General features: G+C 28.0%; 1 protein-coding gene across 1 annotated transcript; it reads right to left on the reverse strand.

Annotated features, from left to right (window-relative positions):
• Nucleotides 1–1,211: 1,211 nt before the first annotated feature.
• Nucleotides 1,212–3,454, reverse strand: LOC105129105 (protein ODORANT1-like). The gene is made up of 3 exons (XM_011031046.1): nt 3,227–3,454; nt 2,942–3,071; nt 1,212–2,311 (listed from the first exon to the last, which is right to left on the reverse strand). Exons 1-3 carry the CDS (start codon nt 3,357–3,359, stop codon nt 1,645–1,647), a joined length of 930 nt encoding a protein of 309 aa, XP_011029348.1. The 5' UTR covers nt 3,360–3,454; the 3' UTR covers nt 1,212–1,644.
• Nucleotides 3,455–20,003: the final 16,549 nt, after the last annotated feature.

Raw genomic sequence — 20,003 nt, forward strand, 5'->3', positions numbered from 1 at the left:
GTTCTTAAAATTTTGAGGATTTTTTTTAATTTTATACTTAGTTTTTCTGTTAATTTCATCCTTCAATATCATGTTTATAATTGGGTTAGCCATATTAATTCAGGCTTTTTTTATTCTTTTTTAATTAATATTTTTTTAACTAGCTTATCTTTTAATATTAGGTTGATCGAGAATTAAGCTTTGTATTTATTTCTTGATTTACTTTTTACGAGATTATTATGGTTTCGTAACTTAAATCATGAGTTTTATGGGTTAGGTAGCTTGACCTGGGGTTATTTTTTAATTGAATGTTTTTTTTTTAATTGTATCATTCAATATTGAGTTAATTGAAAATTAGACTTTATAATTTTTTTATTGTTTTTCATGGAATTATCCCAATCTTCTAATTTAGATTTGAAAAGTTAACTTAAGTTGATTTTGATATTTTATTTTTTATTTAATCCTTTAATATTCGGTTGATTATAAATTGAGTATTTTTTTTCCTATAGGGTTAACATGGTTTTAAGACTTGGGTTACAGGTTAGGCTAATTAACTGAAGGTTTTTTTTGTTATATTTTAGTTGAATTATTTTTTTTTAATTTTATCTTTCAATATTGGGTTAATTAGAAATAAGGTTTCACAATTTATTTCTATTTAAATTTTATGAGGTTATTTTAATTTCATAACTCAACTCACGAATTTGGTTGGTTAACTCTGGTGGTTTTTTATGGTTTTTTATTGTTTTTTTTTAGATTTAATCTTTCAATACTAGATAATTAGGAATTGAGCTTTATAATTTGTGATGATTTAATTTTTATGAAATTATCATATCCTCAAGATCTAAGTTTGATATGTTAACCTGAACTAATTCAATTAATTTTTTAGTTAAATTTTATTTTTAATTTTATTATTCGATATTAATTTTTTCAATTAGTGCAAGGCACTAAAAAAGCATCAATACATATTGAATTGAACATTGATTTTTTATTTTTTTAATTCTATAATAGAAAGTGATCTTTTTTGTTATATGATTATAATTATAATTATAATTAATATTTGACTTAATAAGTAGGTTATTGGTTTATTTACTAAATTTAAAATGATTTTATTTTATTTTATTTTTAAAAAATAAAATAATATTATTTTAGATTAAAAAATCAAAATGATATTGTAATGGGAAAAAATGAGAAAAAAATCTTTGAAATTAACTCTATGGAGTCTCACAAAGGTCGGTCAAATTCTCAATATTGTATTAGCTTGTCATGAGTAAGATGTACATAGAAATCCAATAGAAATGTCATTCAAGATTCTGGAAAAGAGAAAAAGAAAAAAAAAAAAAGAATCACTCATTGACATCACCATAATTATGATCAAACTCTGCTGGGGTTTGTCGCAGTTTCCTTTATTCTTTCCTCTGATCTGTTTCCAAACACGAAACAAGATTGCATGAATACTTATGCAGTTATAATGTTTTCATTTCCTCACATTTTCACAATCTCACCTCTGCAAGCTAAAAGGGGGTAGAAATGAAAGAAAAGAAATATATAAAAAGGAAAAAGGAAAACTGACTTCAAAAGCCTGGATCATTCTGAAAGCTCTATATATATAGAAAAATCAAGAGAGAAGAGAGATGGGGTGGGGCAGTTTTCACCATCATAAATATCTTATAGAGATGAGGGGAAAGAAGAGAGTGTAGCAGCTCCCATGCTTGATGAATTTGGTGCAATTTCCTCTCCACCAAGTACTGATTCTTCAACATTATCCCAAAAAAGAAAGTTTGAGCATTGCTGTGATTCAACCCATTCAATATTCAACTCTTGCCTTTGTAAGCACTCCAATGATATCTCCCCTTCTTCATTCATGCTACAGGATTGCATTTCAATAGGCATCATGTTGTCAATCAATGGAGGCAAGTAATTTGTATCCATTCCAATACTAAAAGTTGCTTGCGGGGGCAGTGCTGCTTGAACTTGATGGTGCTGGTTTGAATTCCAAGTTTCCATGTTCAAGCTTGCCGAATCAGGGAAAACCTCTCCACGTACACTACTATCCGCAATTCCATCAAGCGAGGTGCTCGTGTCAAACATAAATAAGGGAGCTGAAGATGAAAATAGGGTTTCTTGGATTTGTGTCCTTGTTGTCAAATCTTGATGCAATAAATCTAGCTGGTTTGAGGCATAATTTATATTTGAATGATCGGTACCGGTAGTTGCATTGGTTATGGTTGGAGAAGTTGAAGGCTTTCGTATCTTCTTTTTAATCCAAGAGTTCCAATAGTTCTTTATCTCGTTGTCTGTTCTTCCAGGCAAGTGGCTTGCTATATGAGCCCATCTACAATCAATCAACTATGCATGCTATAAAATCTATCAAAAAACTATAGATTAAACATTAATTACAAAACAACAGACAAAGCGATTCATTTAGTTAAATTGTCTGAGTTTAGAGAAGCAAGGATTTGAAGTAACTTTAACATTATTTAATTAATTATCTTACTGAAAGAGAAAGGGAAAATTAATTTTGTCAGGTATTAATTTCAACTGAAAACATACATTGCAACCTCTGATATTGCTTTCTCAACGTCTCCCATAATGCAGTTGATGGGTGCTTAAAGAACGATTTAAACGTTAATTAATTATGAGGTTGCTTCTAGCTAGCTTATTTTAAAATAAAAAAAATGTGGAAACGCATGTCAAAACTTAGTTTTCAAGTTTTCATTAAAAATTCAACAAAGAATAAATCCCCCCCATAAGCACCGAAAACAAGAGGAGGAATGGAGTCTCAAGATTATTTTAGAGCACTTATCATGTTCTTTTTTGAAAAACTGTAAGAAAAAAGAACGCGCTTCATTGCAAGACTTAAATATTGGTGAATTCTACGAGGTCCAATTTAAAGATTATTCTTAATCTCTATGTATCAAACATGTAATTGAAAATGTCAAATGTATATAGTTTATAGCAAAACCTGTTTCCAACGACACCATGAAGGCTAATTATCAACTTCTCCTCCTCTGGAGTAAACCTCCCTCTTCTTATATCAGGCCTCAAGTAATTAATCCATCTCAAACGACAGCTCTTGCCGCATCTTTGAAGCCCTAAAATGTTCAGCAAAATCAAAGAAGAGCAAGCATAATTAACCAATTATACTTGTATTAAACAAGAACAGAGCTTAATTACCAGGGGAAATAAATAGATAAAACAAGAAACAAAGTTTCGAAAGAGAGATAGCTAGAGAGAGACAAGTACGTGCCAGCTTTCTCAGGAACCTCACTCCAACATCCATAGCCGTGTGTAGTGATATATCTGATGAGTTTTTCATCTTCTTCAGGTGACCAAAGCCCTCTCTTAACCTTTTGTTGGTTGCAGCAAGAATGGTGACCCATATTATGAGATATCTGTTATTGATCTCTTCTTCCTCTAGTGTTTCTTTGAGTGTGGTTAATTTCTTTCGCTGTTTTTTTTTTTGGTGGGGGGGGTGGGGATGCGAGGCAAGAACGATTGATCCTCTCTCTCCCCATTTAAAAGTAACACAAGTACAAAATGAGCCGACATGGATCGAAACAACATGGGGTCCATGCAAAGGGTCCCGGATATTCATCTAACCCTAAAACGACATTTCATCAGTTCTTATTTTCGTTCTCTCACGGTTTGTGTCTGTGTTTTACTATTTTCTACGTAGAGTTTAGAATTGTATTACGTAACCAAAACTCACGTACCCTAAAGACATTGCCGGTTGTTTCACAGACCTAGCCATTTCCTTCTTTCTTTCTCAAGGAAAGTTTCTGTAATATTCCCTTGCAATGGTCCCATCATGTAAATCTCAATTATAGTGTGACGCACTAGGGGAATAAGGAGAGACATTAACCTCTGGAGAACCTGATTCCAGCGTTAAGTGGGTACTCTGAATTTCTTTCTTGCTTTTTTAGGAATATGATTATGATAAATATATGTAATTAATATTCAGGAATTTCACTCTTTCTATGTGGTATAACTATTGTAACAAACAAAAGGATACCAGTAGTATTAGATTTTATAATTAAGAAGACTTATGGAATATCAAAGCTTATTTCTTTTATAAAAATAAGAGGATTTTAAAGTATATTTTAAAGTTATGAACTCAGTATCTATGCTGATTTTCCAATGATAATTTTGCAACAAATTTGATTTTTCAAGGTTTTGATTGTTTTTTTAAATTTGAAGATTAAGAAGCTTACTTTCTTTCTTTTTGGTTTTTTTATATCCAAAGGATTTTTTTCTCAATATATTGGGATATGTATTTATAATACGTTATAGAGCTCAAATTATTGTATAAAACAAAACTTATCATTTTCCTTTAAAACTTTGAAATCAAAACTTTAAGGGATTAGTTATATCTAAGAGCTGGCTTTATCAAGAAAAGAAACATGCATTATGGTCCATAATCTTTTACATGTTGATAAATCAAGTCCTTAAGCAAACATCAATCCTTCCCCTTTTGATTTCTAATTTTAACCCCTCTAAGAATTAAATCAAGAACAAACGGGTCAAAATCAAGTTACGATAAAGTTAATTAAATATTATTTTATAGGATTCATAATAACTCTTTTGTTTTTTTTTCTTGACATTTGAGGTGAAGATTAAATAATTAAAAGAAAATAAATTAATCAAGAAAAATTAACTAAATGAACCTAATTAATTAGAAATAATTAATCTTTCACATATTTTTTTATTTTTTAATTACATTATTTCAAAAATGACATATTTTTCTAACAAAAAGGTGTCATGTAGGCATCCAAATTAACTAACAAAATGACAAGTGAGAACCCTTTACAGAACAGAACAAAACAAATAGTAGAGTGACTTAATCAATATGAAAAAGGAATAAGAGGTTCCAATAAAAGAAAAATTAAAGAACATAAAAGACTAAATCTTAGTACCTAAAACTCAGTAACTTTTATTAAGGAGTCAGGACTCAGGAGTAATTAAGGCAAGTGTAGCAGATTAAAAAATTTGGCATGGTTTATTACATGCATTGCCACACACACATATGAGGAATTTGTATAGGATTTTACATACATACATACATACATACATACATACATACATACATACATATCCAAAACCATTTTTTGTAACAGTAGGAATGATGGAAACCACAAAGGCCCGTTCTTGATTAGTTAGGGGACATCTACAGACCTCATGAAAATGAGATCACTTAATTAATCTTGATTTCCCTTAACACTTACTTATAATTTATTCATATTAACTATTCAAGAAAAGAACTAATCTCTAATATTCTTCAATCATTTTGATAATTATTGGTGACGGTTGCATCACGTAACACATGAATTGATATCATATTCCTACGAAAATAGCATTAATATGAGTTCCAGCTCATGCTTACAATTTGGTTTTTTTATAAAAAAAGAAGATAAAATAAAAACATTAAGAAGGACTTGTGATTTTATCGTAATGCATTAAGTCTAATTAATACACTTAAATAAGTTTGACTAAATTTTGTCCTCTCCCTTAATTAACAAGAAATTATATGCTAATTGTGTGGGAACAACGTCTATACGTACGTAATTAATATTGTTAACATCACTAACTCCAATTGGTTCTTGATTTACGACAACTCCTTGATAGGACCTGGCTCGAGAGCAGATTCTACATTTCTTAAAATCTAATCATAATTCTTTTTTTTTTATTTTAATTTGAATCATAGAAATTAATTAATAACAAACCCAAAACAAAACCTGTAGCTTCTCCTGTTATTCATCCTCTCGTAATTCATTAATTATTCTAAGCACTGTTCGTTGTGCATGAATTTTATTTTTGTCCATTTTGGTTCTTGGACTTGATTTTCTTTTAATTTAACCCTCAAGATTCTTTTTTTTTCTGAGTTGTTTTCATTCTTTTTGAATTGCATGCATTAATAAGGGAAAGAGGTGTCTATTAAAGAAATAATTTTTTTTATCCTTAATGAAAGTTATTTTTTTTTTTTTAAGAAATACATCAATTAAAAAATTATACTAACAATTATATTTTTATAATATTTAAATTATTACATTTATGTTGAAACTCCATTTTCATTTCCATGTAATCAAATAGAAGAAAAAATTGAAGATAACTCTTCTAATGATTTGCTAGTTCATATACCTTTTATTTTATTTCATTAAACACACACAATGACATTTCAATTCTCAATTAAATTTTTATATTATGCAAGAATATGTGTTTACAATACTAGTGTATTCTTCTTTAATATTAAAAATTAACTAATAGTTTCTACTTAATTATAATCCATATATGTGTTGTGTAATTCTTTTCGTTAAGATAGGGACGAAAGTTTGATTTGTGAAAAGGAAATGGAGAGAAAAAGAAATTAATTAATGTATGGACCATCTAGTAATGGTTTAAATTCGAAACCTTTTGAAGGAAGAAAGGATATTAATTAATATCAGTTGAGTTACAAAAACATTACCTAACTCAACGATACCATCTTAAGATGAATTTTTTTGCACAAATCAATTAATTAAAACTGTTTTGATCCAAGCTCATTTAAAATCTTCTCACGAAAGAAATGTGCGCATAACTCATTATCTCACACACACGCTTCTGGCTTGACTTCATTTTATTTTATTTTTCTCTTTTTTATTTTACTTTTGTAATTCACCAAACTCCATTTCAAATGAATATCACTAATTAATTTGTTATAACTTTATTAATATTAATATCCATTTCTAAGTTTCGAGTTCAAATAAAAAATATACATATAATTTTTGTAATTGATACGGTAAATCATTAAATTCACGATCGAGGGAATTAAGGGCCCAAAAACATACGAATGTCGCATGTTACTCATAAATCCACCCTTTTGTTGGGATAAACCATCGAAATTACATTACAATATACATGTGCGTGCGTGCGTGCGTGCGTGATCTTCTTCTCTGATTGCTACTGAATACGTACGGTATTGTCCGTACGTATGTGCGTACATGCCATAATACAGTTGAATACTCGATATTTTATTCCAATTCACGCGTGTTAGATAAACACAAGGTCTTTATCTAGTGACATCGAAGTTCACGGGTTAGTTAGAAACATAAACAAGAATTGGTGTATATCTTTGTATAGTTTGGTATGGTGTTTTAAACGTTGTTATACGTAGATGGATCATATAAATAGATATATCTATATATATGATCCATCTACGTTGTTAATATATATATATATATATATATATATAGAGAGAGAGAGAGAGAGAGAGATTTCGCAGGGAATGAAAGCGAGGGCACTATTCTGTTGATTGATGCAAATCATCCACCATATTTGATGTGAAAATAAGATTGTGACTTTTGCTTGGATGGATCGCAAGCTAAAACTTTCAAAGTAATATACAAATCCTTTTTAAAAGAGACTCTTTAGAGCGATATTGAAAAGGGGGAAATGATTATACTTAGCTTTGAGGAGGAGCAACGGAGAGGCACAGGGCCTACCAATTTAGAATTTAAGTGCCCGTTAGCAAGAAAATCTTTGGGACTTTGCCTTCAAAAGCATGGTTGGTTAAGTTATTAATCATGGATGGAAAGACTCTACCTTGAGCTCTTTGCTTAGATGCGTTCCCATGGTTTCTCAGCCTTGTTTATCTCAATATAATAATGTATTTGAATGATGGTATTTCTTCACTCATGCCCCACCATGAATCTTCATATGGACCCTTCTCTTTCTTTTCATGCGGTGCTCATCCTTTCCCTTCCATCCATCCTCACACGGGACTCCACCTTCCTTTCTCTCTCCCCTGCCCCCCACCATTGCTTGCTAGATATGGAAAAAATGGCGCAACACGAGTTAAATAACAAGTCTAAAGGTGGCGCCCATTTGAAATACTTTATGGCATATATATCTTATGTCTGCTTTCCTTTCTCCGACATCAATATTTTATAACTTGCTTCCAAGTCTATCAAACTGATCGGTTGAGAACAAGACCGGAAACAATGTACACGCTCTAGGCTGAGTGCTATAGCACACATGAAGTGAAATCGTAACTCTTCAAGCCATTTAAACAATACTGGAAAGAGAACAGAATCATCTCATCCGACAGGATTCTGAGTCGTGTGTTCCGGGCTATGTTCATGGCTGTGGACATAGATTTGAAGGGTCATGTATGTTTTTCAATCCATGTTTTGGTGCTTCAGAAAGTGATTGGAAAGGAACCTTGGCATCATCCATGCAGGACAATGTATATTGCAGTTTTCCTAGAACAAGGAATCAATCCGCCCTGGTTTATTAATTGGCTTTATTTAGGTTTATGTAAATCATAATCATTCTTTCCACCATGGAATTGATTGTCAATTTTGCAATAACAAGACAAAGATACCCACCACCATGGTTCCTATTTGAGTTGGGCTAGATAATGAAGCCCCTGGTTTTTGAAAGAGACACTCTGCCTGAAGGCCCACAATCTAGCCCTTGATGAGATAAATGGCTGAAAAGGCAGCTATAGGGTGCCCTCTCACTGAAGCTGGGTCCGTCTAACATTTTTTTACAACCTAAAGCAGCCTTGTTTATTTTCCCGGATCGGTGCAATTGCACTCCCTGCAGCTGGCCCATCTAAAATTCTTAGACTAAAAATATGTTATAGTGGCTGCTATCTAACCCGCGCTCGCTTGCAAGTTATAATTTTTATAAAAAAACAATTATTTGAAGTGTTTTATTACATAAAAAAATTTAAAGTATAATTTAAAAAGTCTATATAAATATCTAATTAAATAAATTAATAAACATCTATATAAATAAACAGGAAAAAATCGTTAGCAATAAACAAATGAGAAATCAAAAAAAATTGAGAGATTAATGTATATCAAGGTATTCAATCACATAAGATAAGACATTCACTCAATTGTGTTCACTAAACTTATTTATTTAAATCAATAAAAAATAAATTTACATTGTTAACAACCTCTAACATAAAATATAAACATAAATAAAACTGACTAAATAAACTCATACCATAAAAAATATCATGCGAGGTCGAACACATAAGAAATATTATTTAAAAAAGAATATTTTTTGAAAAATAAATTTTATTTATATATAAAAAAATTATAAATGAATTAAAATAATCTCATGAAAAACAAACACAAACGAAATAATTTTTAAAAAAAAAAACTTATATTCTGAAAAGGTATATAAAATTCATAACCTAAATCATGAGATCATAATAAACTCATAAATGTTTTTTTGAAGAAAATCATAGATTTGATTGATAATGATGCTATATCAATTATTATAAATTGGATAACTAAGTCTCTTTGTTTCTACCAATCTGCTTTGTTTCTACCAATAAAGATGATAGATTTAGTTGATAGGTTAGCAAGGTTATATATAAATAAAGTGATAAGGTTACATGGGGTACCGATATTCATTATGTTTAATTGAGACCCAATGTTCACATCTTAACTATGGTCAAGTATACAACATGTTCTAGTAACCAGATTCAATTTGAGTACTACTTTTCACCCTTAAATAGATGGTCAATTGAAAAAAAAAACAACACAAACCTTAAAGGATTATTAAGGTCATGTATACTTGAGTTTGGAGGAAGTTAGTAGGATCACCTGCTACTAGTAGAGTTTACTTATAATAATAGTTATCATGTTATACTAGAAATGGCTCCCTATTAAACTTTGTATAAAAAAGGTGATGTACTCATTTATCTTAGGAGGAAGTGAGTGATAAGAAATTTATTTGACTAGAATTGGTACAGTTCATCACTGATTAAGTGAATGTTATCAAGGAGAGAATAGAGGCAACTTAGGATAGGAAGAAGAGCTATGGAAATAATCAAAGAAAGTCTTTTAAATTTGAACTGGAAGACCAGATGTTTCTAAAGGTTATACTCTGGAAGAACATCATGCAGTTTAGAATGAAAAAGAAATTAGCACCAAGATACATAGGGTTTTTTTAAGATTATTAAAAGGGTAGGACTAGTTGCTTATAAGATAAAGTTATCCCTACACTTAGCAAAAATACATAATGTGTTCCATCTTTTTTTTATTGCAAAAGGTTGAAGTGGATCCATCACAAATTCTACCACACATTCTTTTAAAAATCAAATAAGACTCAACTTTTAAAGAGAGACCAATAATTAAGATATTATCGAAGAACTCTCAAGCATAAAGAGAGACTTAAGAGAGAGCCGGAAAAGAGAAAGAAGTATCCATAATTATTTACGAGTGTAGGTATGAAATTAATTTTGTGGATGGAATTTTTTTTAGAAGAGAGAATGTAAATTCCCAGAAGAAAAAAATTACAATGTTATGGGATAAAAAAATAAACTCGATAATGAAAAAAAAGTGAAATAAAATTCAGATATTTATATATTCAAATTCAACATTAAAAAATAGGGTAAGACCGAGTTCTCGGGTGGTGAATTCAAGTGTGTAAAGTGAATTATTGAAAGAAACATAATAAGATCAACAAATTTTGGGTAAGAAAAACAACGGTTAGAGAGTGATTTAGAGAAAAAAGGTTCAAATATACAAAAAAAAAAGGATGCAAAGAAAATATAAAAATTTGATTTAAAATGTTGTGTTTAAGAGGTATGATAACATCTTTTCAAGTATAGTGTGGTTTTAATGAATTTTTAAGTATTTGTTAATTATGAAACCATGTTCAAGCTTAGGGTTTGATGGAATAATGAATGATTGTTGATAAATTTATTATATAGTGTGTTAATTAGGGTGCTTAATGAATGAGTTTAGTTAGATTACAAGGAAATTTGAAAAAAGACCAATGGATTTCTTTAGAGAAGTTATGGCCAGTAATGTTTAGGAGGGTTGGACTTATTAATTGGATTTTATATGTGTTTGAATTTATCATAATGTGTGTTTTAACTATCTTAAGATGGGTTTTCATGATAGGAATTGAAGGACAGCCCATGGTTGTCTACGGAGGCTATTCATCCAAAACATATGGTAGGGTAAAGAATATAAAATTGTATAGGGATTCTTATATAATGGTTGTTTATATGTGTAAATAAATGGATTTAAAATAAAATTTAAAAGAGAGAAGTTGAAAGGAACACATGATTGTATAGGTGTAGTTTTGGTCATATTGAGAGAATAATAGCAAGAATGAGTTTTAATGAGTTTTTGTATGGATTGTTGTTTTGAATTACTTTTGAAAATTGAATTCAAAACACTTGAAAATAATTATAAAATGATGAAAAAGGAAATAAATGTCTTGGAATTTATAAATTAATTTTGCTAAAAAATACATGATAAAAAAAAGATAGGAGTCGTTGTGCTAAGTGAGTTTATACTAATGATCAATGTTATGTGATAATACAACATGTATTAAAAGTGTCGGGTCAAATGGTTTAAAGTGCTATATAAAAAGGGTATATTAAGGTGAAAAAATTGATTAAATTTAATATATGGATGCTACTTCATGTGTTTAAATGCATGGTTGTGCATTGTCATGGGAATAAATGAATATAACTTGAGTAAATAGTAGATTTAAGTTTTGATAAATGATGGGAACGTTGGAAAGTATGGATGTGTGTTGACTATGGTGAATTTACTTTATTGTTAAATTGTAAATATGTTTTAAATAGAAGCCGAGATAGGATCCATGTGTTGATTTGTTATGTCTCTAATGATTTGAAAATCTTATTGACATAGGAGAAAGTGCTAGAAATGGATAGCATGCTTGTGGAACAGGATATGCATATGCTGCAGGTAAGTGCACAAAACTTTACACTAGTTTTAAGTTTTATGATTTTCATCATTGTAGTTCTTGACTCGAACAAATGGTTATAGAAATAAATGAAAGGGAAAAAAGGAATTAATAGAATAATTGACATTATTTTTTAATGACTAGGAACATTTTGCATCAAATAAAATAATTGGCATCATTGTTTGATGGTTGAGAATATTTTTCATTATTTTTTTTATAGCTATGAATATTTAGTATCATTGTTTTAATATCTAGAATAAATAGTTTAATTCTTTATAAGATAAGGACCGGTGATAATTTATAATCAAGCTTAATTTAGTTGTTTGACCTCAAATAATATGTTAAATTTCTTTAAAAAATAGGAATAAGAAAAGAAATTTTGATGATTTGCCTACTGAAGGGGTGTTGTTAAGGTTGTATATTTATGTTAGTTTGTATTTGATTTTAGGATCTTTTGAGTTCAAACAAGAGCAATAGTTTGTTTATTTCATATTTCTTCTAGGCTTAAGTGATGGACATGTAAACATGCTATGTTTTTTAAATGTTTCTCTTGGTTGTGTAAAATATAATACAAATTAAAAAAACATGTAATTTGGATAATTATATTATGCAAATTTAACTTGTTAGTTATTTAGTGATTATGTTTGAAAGTTGATATGTATGATTGAATATATTACTTATTCTCAAAAATGTTTATTTAGATAATGTTGTGATTAGCATGTATTGATGGTGATTTGTATAGACTTTTGGCCACCAATAATGTTTATTGAGATAATGTTGTGATTTTTAAATTTAAATGATTTATTTTATAATAAAAATAATAACAATAACTTTAATTAAAAGAGTTTTGTAGGTAGATTTTTTTAATGGTTGTGATTGTTTTTTAAAGTGTTTTTCGTGATGAAATATATTAAAATAATTTTTTATTTTTTAAAAATATTTTTGAAACCAGCGTAACAAAAAAATTTTAATTTTTTAAAAACTCGCATTCCAAGCAACTTTAAAAAAATAAAAATTTGAAGAGTGTTGATGTCAAAAGCACAAAAATTTGATTAGATTTTAGAAATGTACAAAAAATTTAAAAATGTGTTGCGCAGATCTGTTTGTTTCTACGTTTTAAAAATATCTTTTAAAAAATTTAATTTTTTTTATTTTTCAAATCATTTTGATAAGCTATCTAATCTAGCTTGTGATTAAAAAAAATCGGTTACATGTACCTCAAAAATCACATCACATTATATATATATATATATATATATATAAAAACACAAAAAACCCACAACACATCATAACCTGAATATTACTAGTTAGCTACTATATCTTTAAGATACTGGCTATATGATAAGCAAATATATATATATATATATATATATAAAAACACAAAAAACCCACAACACATCATAACCTGAAATATTACTATATATATATATATATATAATGAAATATTACGAGTAATAAGTAATTGTTTTTCATTCTTAAAGAAAAATAAAAAAGCATGGGTCTTCATGTTACTGTATGGGTCTCGAATTAAATGGGAGAATACAAAACAAAAATCTCTTGCAGTAAATTACATCAATCCAAACGCTGATGCTGGACTGAGCAAAATATTACCACTCAGACATGAAAATTGATTAAATTATACGTTACACTAAACATATGTTGTGCATGGATGATCTGACCAAGAGATGATCGGTGGGGCAGGGTGTTTCCTGATTGAGCAAGAGGCCTCTTTAACGGTAATTAACGATAGAAACGGTATCTTCACCCCGACAGAAAACGATAGAAACGACACTTAAGCATTCAAAATCAATAAAGAAATTATAATATTTTTTAAAATTTAGTTTTGATATAAACACATTAAAATAATTTAAAATCATAAAAATTAATTAAAAAACAAAAACAATCTATAAATATTCTTAAAGTTGCTTTCGGATCCTAACATCAACCCATGGTCGGCTTGATTTGTCAATACATGCATCGTCTCCTAAGTAAATTGGAAAAAAAACAATGTCTCGATCACTTTATTTTCTATTCTTTTGTCTGATTTCTTGCCACAATTAACGCTACTTATGGTGAGGTAATGTTGGTGAGCGAGGGAGTGGGGGGGAGATTTACCACGTTGCCACAGAGATCAGTAGATTGTGATTGCACTGTCCATCCATTTTTCTTTCTTTCTTTTATCGAAAGTTTTTTGGTGGGTCCATTATTGCATCTGTAACGATCGAAGCCTAGGCCGGCTAATCTCCTTAAATCTCGAAGTAGTTGCCAAGTCGGTATCAGGTTTGAATAACATTCATAATTGTTTTTTCAGTTTTCTTTTCAGAATTTTATTTGATTTCATTAAACGAAGAGGCAAGAAATGATTGCAGTCGACAATAATAAATGGTTGGCCCGTGTAAAAGCCTTTTTTTTTTAATTTTTGTGTTTGGTATTGAAGTATAAGATGTTTTTTAATTAAAATAATATTTTTAAATTTTTTATTTTTAATATCAACATATCTTAAAAATTATTTATTTTATATTATTTTATAAAAAAAATTTTAAAAAATAATTATAGCAAAAAATTAGTTAGTTATTTGTCAACGAGGTGCAGCACAAAGGGGGCTTTAAACTAACAGTTGACTAATGTCGTAAAAATATGCTGAAATTTACCACTGGGAAAGTGGACAAGTGTGTCAAATAGACGGCCGCTTGTGAGATTTGGTTAAAATTACTGAGGTGGTATTATAGTGTGATTATATTTTAAAATAATTTTTGTTTAAAAATATATTAAAATAATTTTTTTATTTTTTAAAATTTATTTTTAATGTTATTATATATATAAAAATAATTTAAAGTAAAAATAATTTAAAATTTTATAAAACATGATTATAAAAATTATTAAATAATATATTTATTTTATTTTATTTATTAATAATAAACTAGTATTTTTAGTTTAACCTGTATATAATTTTTTATTTAATTTAAAATAAGTACCTAAGAGTAAACAATTGATAATAACTCCAATATTTTTTTTTATACTCATATTTTTTATATTAAACAATTGATAATAACTCCAATATTTTTTTATATTCGTATTTTTTATATTAATTTGAATTACTTTAATATATTATTAAAATTGATTTTATAGAATTTCAAGCACTGTTATTTTTATAAAATAAAATTTAATTTCGAGCACAAATCCACAACAAAATTGTTTTTTATTTTTTATATTAATTTAAATTGCTTTAACAACAACAAGCAATTACTGAAACTAATGCAAACATAAACTACAAAATGTTTAACAACAACAAGCAATTACTGAAACCAATACAAACACAAACAACAAAATGTAGAATTTTCTTTAGCTATTCTCGAGTAGACAAACGATCAGTGCTATAGAGACATGTTGAGATTCAAATCACAATCAAAGTTAATGTTTGTCAACGTACTGTAACGAATTTTTAGTCGAATTCACCAAACAGTCAGCTCTCTATCCCCCTCCCCGCCCCCTGAAAATCACTCAATAAAAAATAGTCAAGAGACTAAAAATGTTCAATCAGTAAACTTCACAAGTAGAGTTCTAACAAAACATTGGAAATAGATGGGAATTTTAAAAATAAGTCTATTTGAAAATTTGGTTATATTTAGTTTTCAAATATTTTTCACTTAGAAATATTTTTAAATAATATTTTTTATTTTTTTAAAATTATTTTTAATATCAAAACATAAAATAATTTAAAAACTTGAAATATATCAATTTAAAATAAAAAATTTTAATTTTTTATAAATATTTTCAAAACATAAAAACAAACCATCCTGGCTATCCTTTGCATATCTTGCCTCTTTCCAACATGGCCCAAGTCGGAGGCAATACAAATTTTGGTGCTTGTACTTTATCAGAGCCTTTAGTTAAATATACAAACATCGAGATCCCAAGACAAAACAAAACAAAAAAACAAAGGACAAGTTATTGTTATCAAGAAACTCCTAAATATAAAATCCATAAACAACAGTAAAAAGAAGAAGGGAGTGACATCATGTTTTAGAAGGGGGTTTTTCTGCTCTTTTTTTCCCGAGTTAATGCATTTTACCCGCACAGAGAAGAAGGGATTAAAAAAATTTCTTCCAGAGCACGGTTTACATATTTATCTTTTTTTATTTTTTTTATTTTTTGATTTTATGAACGGCACACTCCAGAAAAAAGAGATATTGCTTGTTAATTTAATGGCATGGATATCACAGACAATTTAAAAGATTCTAATAATAGAGATAATTCATTGAAAAAAATATAAGAAGGTACAGATTCTTAGAATATAAAAATAAAATTAAAGACATTAAGTTGAAAAAAATTACAAGTAATAAAAAAAAATAAAGTAGATACACGTACTATAAAGTTTGTATAGATACATACATTGAATTTTCTATTACTATCACCTGGAACAGTAAAGAACTAAAACCTTCGGGAAATAACTGTAACTTCAAATTCATTGTTACTGTTCACTGAATGTTTCTCCTCCTCCACTTGGAAAACTTAAAATAGGCTTTAAAGTGTATTAATGAATTTTTGCATAGTTTATTTGTCATCACCAAAGAAAGCAGGAAAAAATAAGTATTTTACGATAAAATAAAACAATCCATATACGTTTGCAGACCATTAAAAAACTAATGTTGAAAGGTATTTTTATATTTTCATAATAATTTTTTTGATTATGAGGAATTTTAGTATTTGAATAAATATAATAAATAATAAAAATATATCATGAAATTATAAAAATATCTTTAAAATAAAAAATTAAATTTAAGTACAAGAGGTGTTTTCAACTTTTCATGATGTTTTCTTTTTAACCACAAGGGTAATTTAGGATCAATTTTATATTTGTCTAAATAAAAGCAACAACAAACAAAAATTTGAACGCCTGAGAGGATCTTGTACTTTTTTGGTAGTGCTTGTGATATATTTTAGCATCTAAAAGTGCTATTTTATTATGTTATTAATTAAAAATATTGTTGTATTTTCTTTTTATTGATATGACAGTTGTTTACATTGGTGGTTTGGTTTAGCATTGATAATTTTTTTTTTCTCTCTCTCTTCTCTTCTAAAAAATATTACCTCACCCTCTTGGTTGGTAGTATTTCAATTTCAATTTTTATTTTTAATTTTTAATTTTTTAAATTGATTTTTATATAAAAGTTTTATTTGTTTTTAATTTCATAATTCAATTCTAATTTATCAAATATTATATTTTTTAATGTAATTTTTGTTAGTTAGATTTATATTTTTTTTATCATTTGTTATTTTGTAAAACTTTTAGTGGTTTTTAATTTTATCATTTAATTCAAACTGAATGTATTATATTTTTTAATTTAATTTTTATTGTCTTGATTTCTATTTTTTTTTCTTATCTCCATCATTATTTTCAATCTGATTCTTTAATTGCAAAACTATTTTTACTTTTTATGTCAATTCTAATCTTTATTTTCTTTGTAATTTTATTAAATTTATTTTTTAATTTTATTTTTTAATATAATGTAAAATATATTTTTAAATTTAAATTTTAATATTTATTTTTAAAATTAAATTTTATATTTTATTAATTAAAAATTTAATTTTATGATTTTTTTTAGATTACAGGTTCAAGTCTATCAAGTATAGCCACATTTATTTTAAAAGTCTATCAAGTATAGCCACATTTATTTTTTTTAAAAAAAAAGCTTTATAATACTCGAGTCAACATGCATCACGGTGATGATGACGTGACTACGTGACTGACCCATTAAAAAAAATAATCAAATCAAAACCAGAACAACAGGACTCACTTGAATTCATCATCATCATCATTTATTATATATAAAGTAAAGATATGTATACATCATCATAAAAATAAATTATTAGATTAGTTGATGAGCTGACAGATGAGGTGGACGGCCGGAAATTACAAATAAGAAATAACGCTCGATGGCGGGAGGGTGAGCAAAGGTGATCGTGCGGTCGCGTAGGGGGGAATCAAGAGAAAAAAGTCTATGACCCGGTCACATACCTTTTCATTTATTTGTTGGTGGTTGTGATTATTTTCGGATAAATCATTCTTAGTCCCCAAAGTCTAGATTTATTGAGCCTCCAGTCTCTTAGGTTCAAAAAATATTGGCCCCAATCTCTCAGTGTTATTACGTGGTTAGGAATCGATTATATTAAATCGTTATATATATATATATAACACCAGCCTTTTGTTTTCTTCTTTTTTTAAAAAAATTACTATAGAATAAATTAATTGGTGTTTGAGTTTAGCAATTTGATGGTTTAATCAGTAGTTTTATAATTATTTTAATAATTCAAATCATTTAGTAAATTAATTTTTATTATAAAAAAATGTTCAATCTTTAAAATCTATTAAGAGATTAAGGGATACAGGTATCAATTGAGTTATAATTTGATATTCATGAATTATTTTTTAAAAACATTCTGTGCATGTAACACATACCTATAATTATCTTCTAAGCTGTCATATTATATTGAGCTTTAAAAAAAATTAATTTATGATACCATTTTGTTTGATTTTATAATTTAATTAATCATGGTTATAGAAAAAAGAAAAGAAAATCAAGTTAATTATCCAAATAATCAACTCAACAAATCAATTTATTTTTAAAAAAATGATTTGCTTTAATAAACATACAAGATCAATTTTGTTTGAATGGTTTTTTAATTTTATGTATTAATCTACTCTTATTTAGAAGATAAGGAGTAAATAGCTTGTTTGATAGTGTGACTGTGATTTTTTTAAATAATTTTTTTTATTTTTAAAATATTATTTTTGATATTCGTACATCAAAATATTTTAAAAATATTAAAACTATATTTATTAAAAAATAAAAAAAATTAAGTTTTTTAAAAATTACTTTTATAACACAAAATTAAACAGGTAAAAGTTGCCCGTTGATCAAACAATTGCCCTTTTATAACACAAAATTAAACAGGTAAAGGTTGCCCGTTGATCAAACAAGAACGAATAAAGGTCAGAGGAACATGACAGACTAAAGTTAAGACGAGGAAAGAATAGGGACTAGAAAATGATCTGTCCTTTATTTCTTAATTTATCCTTATTTCTCTGACCATTCGACCAGACTAGTTTGCCCATGCGTCGCGCAAAGACGCGTTCCTCGCTGCGATCAACTTGTCATTTCTAGATGACGCAGGGGCTCTCCACTGCTTTTACCAGAATGCCCTCATTTGTTTATTTAAACAACGAGAATACATCTCGCTAGCCTTTCGTCACACCGAGGATTTTCGTTCTTTTTTCTCAATTTGTTTTTCCTTTTTGGAATATTCGTAAAGGTTCCTCTCCGTCTCGGTAGATGCATCTACCCACTCACTGTGTCCAGCTGAGCGGGTTGTTTTTTTTTTAAAAAAGGTTTTTCCTTCATATATCTCAAGACATGCGACGGTTGATACAAGTTAGGATAATTTAATTTCCATATTAATAAATACCGAATTAAAATCAAAATCTGGCTCCATTATGAAAATAAATCAATCAGACATGCAAGTGGATGCTTGCAATCATATCAATTGACGTGTACCCCTACAGGGCATGCTGACAAATCTTTTTTTTTTTTAATAGACGGGGTGATATTTTCCTTCCCCCTCTAGATGTTTTCCTTGATCCATTATTAGTAGTAATTTGACATAACTATTCATGATCGGTAGCGACAAAAGGGGAGTATCTAAAAAGTTCAGATTTCTTGTGCTTAGGGATAACAACACGATAAAGACTTGTTTATTTTTGTGATAAATATATCAATATTTTACTAAAATTAAACCATTTCTCCGCATTGTAAATAACAAACTTTTATTAATAAAGAACATCCTTACTTTTATTATTATGTTTGCCAGTGTTAACAGAGTGACAATAACTCAAATTCAAAAATATTTAATAAGAAAATAATGCGTAACATACCTGAACACCTAAAGTTTTAAATTAAATTTCTCAAAAAATAACTATTACGAATTCATTTTATATATATTGTTGTCGGTTAAACAATACAAACAACACAAATGATAATTAAAAATATAATAGTTATTGTTTTTTAAAATATTTTTATTTATAAATATATTAAAATAACATTTTTAACATTAATACAACATATTAAAATAATTTAAATATATATATATATATAAAAGAATATTAAATAAAAATAAATAAATTTTCATAAAATAAACAACAGCGCTACATAGCCATTCATTTCCTTTTCCTCTTCATTGTATACCAATTATTTCCACTTTAAAATGTACCCATTTTATATGAGCCAACAATCGTGGGAGAAAAAACA

Source organism: Populus euphratica, unplaced genomic scaffold (genome assembly GCF_000495115.2).
Source record: "Populus euphratica unplaced genomic scaffold, PopEup_1.0 scaffold48.1, whole genome shotgun sequence".
Taxonomy (NCBI): Eukaryota; Viridiplantae; Streptophyta; class Magnoliopsida; order Malpighiales; family Salicaceae; genus Populus; species Populus euphratica.

Bases quoted from the DNA above. Each gene is read 5' to 3' on its own strand.
- LOC105129105 (XM_011031046.1), bottom strand. From the start codon at position 3,359: ATGGGTCACCATTCTTGCTGCAACCAACAAAAGGTTAAGAGAGGGCTT. The intron at 3,072-3,226 runs GCACGTACTTGT...TGAACATTTTAG, and splicing joins TGAGGTTCCTGAGAAAGCTG to GGCTTCAAAGATGCGGCAAG. The intron at 2,312-2,941 runs GTTTTGCTATAA...GATTGATTGTAG, and splicing joins CATGGTGTCGTTGGAAACAG to ATGGGCTCATATAGCAAGCC.